Below are 9389 nucleotides of genomic sequence, written 5' to 3' on the forward strand. Positions count from 1 at the left end.
AACGTAACACACAACTTAGGCTTTTTTAAATAAAATACACTATATACTTTGAGATATTTACACCAGCCCCTCCCTACGGTTTATAACCAAAATTTATTTTTGAAATTTCGTTGCGACGTTGTCACGCTATTTCAATTCAGTTGAATCTTTTTAGTAATGGAAGAGTTCACAAAAAAATTCGCAGCAGGGTTAGTTTTAAAATCTATATTACAATATTTTGTGAAAGGATAAATAAAGGTACGCGGTTTCTCGTGGTATCATCTAATTCAAATTTTAAAATACCGAAGGTTTATAAAAAACTTTGAAACGTTACAATAACATAATATTAATTCTAACTATCAGCTTACGTATTCAATTTCATGTTTATTGTTTCGAAAATTACCCCCTTCGGGGGTGGAATTTCCAAAAACACTGAAATATATTATTGTACCGTGGCGGCACAATAATAGGTTGGTAAGCAAAGAAAGATAAGCCGCTCTGTAGTCTAGTGGTCAAGGCCTCCGCCCGGCAAGCGGTAGACGTTGGGTTCAATTCGCAACATTTTTCTTCGCTTACCTACACCAACATAAAAACACAGAAAACAAACAACTCCTTTTCGTAAAATGCAACGTTTACTTCAAAAACTGACGAAAAAATCTAACCTATTTGGTTCGATGCGCGTACAAATTCGGCATTATTTTTTCATACTTTGGCTAAGTTTCTAACAAACTAAATAACTATATTCATTAAAGTTGAAAAAATCAATCTTTGAACGAAAGTTTTGAAAACAATGGGTAGCAGTATTTTATTTTATTTGCGCACAGTTCATATGTTATGCTGCCTCTGAAGTTTCAGGGACTGTTTATTTCTATTTATTGTTAGTCAATCCCAGTTTCAATTTTGGCGAGAGTTTATAAACTCCACTTGAATGTAATAAAGTACGATTGAAAAAACTCGCCGGGAATTTGTAGCATGGCGTGAAAAAATCCAACATAAATTGATGAAATGCCACTGAATTGACAATTTAGTGGCGTTCTCGTAAATATGGAATATGGAAATTTAAAATAAACTTTGCACTAGTCGCCCACCAGTTAATTATAATAATAGTTTATTTGTTATTTACGCTATTGTACAACTTTAGTTGACATGTGATAGTATGAGCATACAGTGATAGCGTATCATTTTCGTAAGACAAGATCTTATATTGTTACTATGATAATAATTAATAGAATAACATATGTATGGTTTCGTAACTAAGCGAACTTTGCTTCCAAGGAAAGACTTGAATAGAGCATCGTCGATATCGCTGCGTTGTTTCAGTGGCATACTTCACTTTTATTATCAGCTGAATCGGCCACACTTATACATACAATCGAAATTCGAGCCCCCTTCACAGCTTCCCACCCCTGCTTTCCATAGCGGGCAGACTGTCTACCTCAGCCTTCCATTCCAGGTGATTCCACAAAGGCTCACACATCTCGTAAAATTTAATGCATACATGAAATGAGGATGAGAAGTGGCCGCTCGCCAATCTCTACAGGCCAGGGATTGTTCGCTTCCCTAAAATTATTCATAGGTCGACAGTTATCAACTAACATCTCTGGGATTGATCCGCTTTGGCAATTTTTATTAATAACAGCCAGAACTTATTTTAACTCTCTTTATGGAGCAATTTTTCACAGGCTGGAGGCGGAAGCAATCAGCGCAAACAGACGACCCAGCGGTAACTCACTAATGGTTCGAAGCTGATTTCTTTATCTCACAAACCGATTAGCAGTGTTCCGAAGGGTGTTAGAAGGTCCTGTTGCAGTAATACTTTCAGAGAAGGCCTGAATAAAATAAATGATTGTTTCGCTGTCAAACCGCTTTATATTGCGATAAAGGTGAGCGTCATTGAAACTTGCTTCCAATCAATAACATGCCATGTGAGCACCGTTGCGAACAAGACAGGTACATCAATCATGGTGGTTAGTGGGTAATCCACTGGCCAGGTCGTGGTAGCGTTCGTGGTATCTCTCAAGGTATGTAACAACTCTATAAACAAACAATTGTTTCCACGTTTCTATAAACAAAATTTATAAAACCGTGTCGCAAAATCCAATAAGTTGTTATAAAACCCGATCTTTAATCAAGCTCGGCCAAAAGTGCATCGTACATCACCCTCGGACGTTTTATTTTGCATCGACGTCATATAAAAATGCGTAAATTATGTAGATGGACCGAAGAGAAATTGAAGTTGGTCCGTTTATTGGTGTCATGTCTGTGTATAGCCATTTGGAGGGAGACTTTCGACGGTCCGAAGGCCATATATCTCAAAGTACAAACGCTGTTTCTTGCGTGACAGTTTTTGTCATCCAACAGCACATCCCTTAGCTTCCATTGTGGTTTTCTGGCAAACGATACAAGTGCCACAATTCATGGCGTCCGAGAAACAAACATGCCGTTTTTTGTCGTAGGGGACGCTTTACAACGACCACTACAAATATCGCAGCAAACTTGACCGAAGTTAATCTAATAACCAATTAAGAAATTTTCTGGACACCGAGGCGAAACGAAATTAATCAACTTACAACCGATTTCGACCCCTTCTGCTGGTCTTTCACGTACGTCTATTTACACCTAATGTCAAGGGCTTAGGGTTAGGGTTCCAGTAATTAGTGTGCTATTTGCCGTCATCCGCCTATCTCCAAGGAACTGATTCGCAAACCCCGATTTGCTTCATCCTGATGCAGAGAAGCACTCCAGACATGTTAACTGAAATTTTAAATGCTAATCCAACCGATGACTCAATTAAGGAAGCACGCCGCCAAATTTTTACTGCACTGTTACACTCCTCCCTGATATTTCTCTTCAAATTGACGAACGATATTTATCTCAGTATTTCAAACCACAAAAAATTGAAATGTTCTACAGATAGATTTTATAAATCTACTTCGTTACAAACACACAAAATTCTTCTATTAGCTACTAAAAACAATTCTAACACATTATTATCTCTCGATTTATCTAAAAGTAGTCAGTTAAACTTAAAAATCAAGATACGAGAAAGTCAACTTTTCAACATTCTTTACATTATATTTGTTATCATATTTCTCATATATATTCATGCGATGTAATTCTCTCCCATGGAACTGATAACGAAATAGGCCAGGTGTCTAAATTTATACATAGAGTTTCATCCCTTATGACCACTGGGAAAATGGCCACTGTTTTTAACATATAAAACTGAGTTTCAGAATTAACGAACACTACATATTAGTACATTTTTAATAATATTCATACATAGATTCTGTTTTCTCCAATAAACTACTCTTTGATTATTGTTTTCTTAAGTCATTATTCATAATTATGATAACAGTACAAATCGAGTCGAAACCACAGCCAACATGATCGTAGTTAATGAAGTAGGCGGTTCTTTTGTTTATAGCGATTGAAATATGCACACTTTAAACGTCGTGAAATATTCAATTTCTAAAAGGCAGAACCGCAATTTTAAAGACCAAACGAGTGATTTTTATGAGGAAAAATCGACCGATTCTCTACTTTTACGTTTTCTCGACTTTTGATGACCCCTAGAGTACGAAGAAAAAGGTCCTTCGTTTTCGTCGGGTCTGTCTGTCTATCTGTCTGTCAGGATTTATATTAGACAGATAATTTCCGAAACTACTAGAACGATTGTTGTCAAATTTTATATGTGTATTATGAATATCATGCTTTCGGACATTTTTTTTTTTATGGTAAATATATATGATATGCCACATTCTAATTTATTAACAGTGTTTGACTTAATAAAGAAAGTCATTGATTATGTCATTCATCTCGATTAGGCTTTAACATATCAGAATGAAGAAAATATTGACAAATTTATACGAGCTGTAGACGGTTTTGCATTTTCAAACAAATAAATTATATTTTCGTAAAACCTGACCCACTCGCTTTTTATAACGGGTGTACATAAAAAAATATAACACTATAAGAAAGCAACTAAATTTTCACCGCCTTTACAAATATATTTTCTAATGTACACCCGTTATAATCCATGTCTTTATTGAAGATCCTCAAACTTGTATTATACTTAGAAATTCTAGAGATTTCATTAACCTGAAACACTTTTAATTAATTTAATTAATTTATATTTAGTCTGTTAAAATCAAAGTTAGAATATGGGTGCTTTATTTGCTCCCCTATTTACGAGACTCATAATTGGCACACAAAGTTCAAAGATTTTTTTTTAATTTGTAAATTGTCTCCTAACGGCAAATATCATGAAAAATGATGCGACGAAGATTTTATGTAAATGTGTGCCTAATAGATTCATCCGCATTCGTGCTAGTGTGTTGACCAGTTCATTTAAGTTTATATTTCCGCGTGTTATTGTTTGCGATTTAAAAAAATTAATTTAGAAACCACCACCTTCTGAAATGTGCATGTTACGCCCCTGACTGACAGTCCGTTGTCAGATTCTGATGACTCACCATGTTTGAACTTAAAATAATCCACTTCTAACAACCCTTGGTAACACTAAGTAATAGCAATCTGACGCTCAAGTGTTATTTTTTATATATAATTTTCTGAGAAAATGGGGTGAACCGTTCCTGATTTAATCAATAATTTAAATTGACTCAGTCATTAATTTTTTTGCAGCACTTTGCACATTTGAGATAGGATTTATTCAACAAGGGATGAGCAAATACATTCGGTTTTGTAATTCCTGATTAAATCAATAAAATAAATTCACGCATTCATCAACTTTTCTTTAGTTTTTTCTTTTTTAGATAATTTTAAAACATCTGCAAGATTTCAAAGCATTCAGTTTTGCAGATTCACAATTAAATTGCAAAATGTTTTATAATTTTGATTTTTTCCCCAAAAATCTGGACGTTTCGGGTAAAAACTCAATACGGAATCATAAACTACATGTGTAGGACTATGTTATTTCTTACAATTTAAAACCCATTTACTATGTGCAATTTTAAAATGACGTCGTTACATTATTGGTGGCGATGATTAGACAAATATAAATACAAAATTTGACAGCAATCAGCTCAGTACTTTCGGAGATTATCTGTCTAATAAACATCCGAGACGATAGACGGACAGACGGACAGACAAACAGACGGAAACGAGAGACTTATTTCTTCGTAATCTGGGGGTCATGAAAGGTCGAAAAAACGTAAAAGTAGCGCTATATAAAATGAATGTGATCTTAGTTTCATATCATTTAAAGAGATTTTGATTTTTTATTAATCAGTTAGAATTAGTCTAATGTATTATTATTACTATTATTACTATAAGACATTGTTTTTCAATAAGAGCTTTCCATTGTTATATCTTTAAAAAATAGTGCAGCAATCCTACAACCAAAATAAATTATGTGTGGTAAAGCTATATATCTATTAAACTTATGTTGCGGACTCTACATGGAAGCGGTGTTCACGATCAAAAAATCACGGAAGATGATGATTTTTTCTCTAAATTTTTCTCTAAATAATATTAATTTATTTTAAAATTAACAGTTGGACCATACATCTAATATTTCACGTCTAAGGTTAACAAATTATTAGAAAAAAATTGGTCTAAAGAGTTTAGACAGTACTTCCCTCGCTGTCGGAAACGTGATTTCGGTTTTGTAGTTCTTGATTAAATCAATAAAATAAATTTGCGCATTCATTAAATTTTTTGAGTCACCCTGTATATGCAAATCCAAAAAAATATTAATGGAATGGTAAATCACAAGAAGAGACTCACCATATTTTGTACATTTTAGATAGGATTATTCAGCAAACTTTTGAGCTGATGTCATCAATTTTTTGGAGGGGATAAGCAAATATATTTTAACTAAAAATTTATTATGCTCTTTATAACCTTAAAACATTTGTAAAATCTCAAAGCATTAGTGGTGGGGATGATTAAACAAATTTTGGTTAGCGTTTTACCATCTACATGATATACCTAATATAAATACAAAATTTAACAACAATCGGTCCAGTACTTTCGGAGATTATATGTCTAATAAAAATCCGGGACGGCAGACAGACGGACAGACGGACGGAAACGCGACCTATTTCTTCGTCTTCTAGGGGTCATGAAAGATCGAGATCGACTCGATTTTACTTCCTTTGCTTACGCTCGGGAAGTAAAAACAGAGTAAGATTAACCCACAAGCGCTCGAAAACAGAGACAAATAAATTCCAGTAGGAGAGCATGCACAAATTAATCTTACTATGATAGAGAGGTCCGATATATTGCTTTACCGTTTCGATTTCAGAATCTTCTGAGGACACTTAGCAACATAGAAGTAATACATATGTGATTACAGTCGTTGCAAAAATTTGGACACAGCTTGATTGCACAGCTAAAAGTTGTTTATTTTTTGCGTAAAATTTTTACAAACTCAACAAAAATAAAAGGTTAGCTATGTCTGTTTTTGTAAATGTCGTCTGGTAGTTCGTTGTTAAAAGTCAATGAAAAGTTCCATCGTTTGTTTTTCGTTAACCAAATACTCATCAACACTGATTATACAAAACGAAATTAATGAAAATCAGCGAACCGCTTGATTAGTCGGGTTATTAATCATTTCTCGAGTTCAATTTTGTGTAAAGAACAAGACGACTACAAATATTGTAGCCGAGAAAGTACACGATGACTCTCATAAAACGGCAGAAGATAAGGATAAGGTTTGGCTTCTCGGCATGTCTGAAAACTAATAATTCAAGCAATAATAAGTGGGGGTCTAAGTAATAGCCCGCGGCGCTTTACTTAAGATTTTGCTATATAACTAACTGACAGACGTCAGCCTCAAACAACAAGTTGGAACCCTTATATTTTAATTACGTTCCGTCTTAAAAGCCACTAAAGTTGAGTTAGCTCACATCTCACGGCTTCTTCACTTCGTAAAATGCCATTTTACGCACCCCTTTGGTTCCCCATTATTCCCATCATTTTGACGCAATGTGGCCGAATGGCGGATGCGTCGTCATAACGGCTCCAATTCGTGCCTTCCATGTCTTGTTAAATAAGCGTTGTACGAAAGGAGAAAAGTGAATGCTCAAAGTTTTGTAGAGAATATCAACTAATTTCCGAGCGACTATGCAAATTAATGGCTTTATTTTATTTTTCTTTCGGAAGTGTTTTTCAAATGCTGCAGAAATATTGCTTTAATTAAAATGCGACAAAAGTTGTAACATTTATTTTGATTAATCAAGCAAAGTGCGGCACGAAGCAATTTTTGGAGTAAATCTGAAAAGAAATTTTAATGAAAACATCTGCTTGTAAATTAGTTTATAAATTTATTAGATGTTCCTGGTATATCGTCGTTAAACTGTTAGGGAACGGTAAAAGGCTAAAAGTTAAGACAGTAACCGGAATCCCTCCGCAACTCCGTGGCAATTTTCTAACTTTTTAACGAAATTGTTGAAATTTGTATTCCCTTCAGTAGTAGAGGGGGTTTAGATTTTGCGATGTAGTTTAACTCAACGACACTTGGAGGGTTATTCATGCGATTCCACTGCATTTAAGTTTCGGGATGAGACATTAACCGATTTCACTATACCAACAAGGCATCCAATAAATCGTTCCCGAAGTCGCAAACTTTTTACTCATATGGAACGAACGACCTCACAACTTCAATTTCCTGTTTGCCCGACGTTTAAATATTTATTAAATCAAATGTACCCTACTTGAAAACGTGGTTTTTAAAGATATCCGTGACCTGCGACTTAACATATTCAACCAACATGACATATAATTCAGCGATATAACACGTAACTCCCATTTCGAGCTTCCGCTATATCAAACGTTGTGGAGACTTTGATGAGCACCATACCGACGAAAAAGATTACATATTCGGTTTAAATTGCCAATGCAAATACGCTAAAATGGCTAACCGTAAACCACTGGTTCGTGAATTCGAATGACCGGGATGATCGAGAGACCTTTAGCAGTTGGATGTTCTTCGAATTAAAAATTTATAAACTTGTTGAAACCGTTCAATAAAATGTCGATTTTATCCAAATATGATCACAGATTGTTGATGCCGTTCTTTAAGGAAGCGAATAACCTGCTATGTCAATGTTGAAGGAACGTTCTTGTGCATACATATTTGAATAACATTAGGTAACGCATGCGTAGTTTATTATTTACATTTTGTTGTTGCAAACGTGTAAATCATCACAAAAAAAAAAAATTAAGAAATTGTGAATAAAGGCCAGGGCTGTCTAGGACGCAGTCCAAAAGAAATTTCTGCGAGCCATCGGTCAAAGCCGGCTAAAGGGGGGTATGCGTTACCTTGGAGGGGCTGCAGTTGTTGGTGTAGAGTGCGCCTGCCGCCATTGGTGGAGCATAACTGGGCATCGAGAACGGAACGAAGACCATCGGAGTGGTGTTCGTGGCGACTTGTAGTTCGGCCGTGGTGTTGTTATTATTGCAGCTACAGGCCGTGACCAGTAGCTGCGGAGGCTGGACTCGTGCGGCCGCCGTGTTGGTGGTTGCTGTAGCCGCGGGTGCCTCTTGGTGGCCTTGACAGTGGTGCACCTGTCCTGACTGAGCCGGATACGGTTGATTTCGCGCGGTTCCAGCCACTCTGGTGCGGACGGGCCCCGTGGAAGTCGTGCAAGGGCTGCTGGCGCGATGCGGTTTCCACACCGCGCACGGGTACACGCCGACCAGGCTGTAGCCCACGAGGACCGGTGTTGGAGCCAAGGCAACTGTTTGTTGTGTCCTCTCACACGAAAACCGGCTGCAGAGGCAGCTTGTCGCCTGAGTGAACCGCTTAAGGGGGGTTCACAGCATCGCCGCACTTCACAGCACGTCACACGTCACACACGCGGCACCGGCCGGCAGCGTCCAAACAGAATGCGTCGAGGAAGATGCGTGTACACTGTGTTGATCATGACACGTGGAGCGCGGCGCAGACAGGCGTCAGTGTCGGTCGACACTTGGTCAAGCAGTTGCGGGGGTGAAAGGCGCGAAATCCATCATTTCGCGGCTGCCGCAGCGGCTACTGCCAATTTCGCTTGGTGCTGCAACTCTGGATCAGATTGGGATCGGCGCGTTTCAGGTCGCAGCCGCCCGATAAATAAGCAGCTACAGAACAGCTCGGACGGCAGAGGCCGGAGGCGGCAACGCGCGCTCGCTAGGATGAGCGCGGCGGGCGTGTCGCAGGCTCCCTGAAGCCCAACGCCAGCGCAATCAATGAAATATACACTATACAGACTATAGAGTACAGAACACGAACTCTTCTACCTTCCAGTACACGTCTACCCAAATCCACACCAGACATCAATACATCCCATTATGAATGAACTGCGAGTGCGAGACCGCGCCACGCTCCCTCCGATCCTTCTGCGTACGCGATACTCCTAATAAACCATCTTCTTTTTACCCGATATTTTAAATTTGTAACAGAAAAG

General features: G+C 37.6%; 1 protein-coding gene across 4 annotated transcripts in view; it reads right to left on the bottom strand.

The window, feature by feature from the left end:
* Nucleotides 1-9123, bottom strand: part of LOC135141582 (cytotoxic granule associated RNA binding protein TIA1) — a 217030-nt gene extending 207907 nt beyond the window's left edge. For all 4 annotated transcript variants that reach the window (XR_010282400.1, XM_064072817.1, XM_064072815.1 and 1 more), the window contains exon 1: nucleotides 8266-9123. Coding sequence is in view for 3 of the 4 variants with exons in the window: in XM_064072817.1 (XP_063928887.1) it covers nucleotides 8266-8352 (87 nt within the window). In the remaining variant the exon portion in view is untranslated. The remainder of the gene's footprint in view (nucleotides 1-8265) is intronic.
* Between the last annotated feature and the right edge of the window lie 266 nt (nucleotides 9124-9389).

This window comes from Zophobas morio, unplaced genomic scaffold (assembly GCF_036711695.1).
Source record: "Zophobas morio isolate AGI-343-1 ecotype UQ-CSIRO unplaced genomic scaffold, CSIRO_AGI_Zmor_V1 ptg000044l, whole genome shotgun sequence".
NCBI classification, from domain to species: Eukaryota; Metazoa; Arthropoda; class Insecta; order Coleoptera; family Tenebrionidae; genus Zophobas; species Zophobas morio.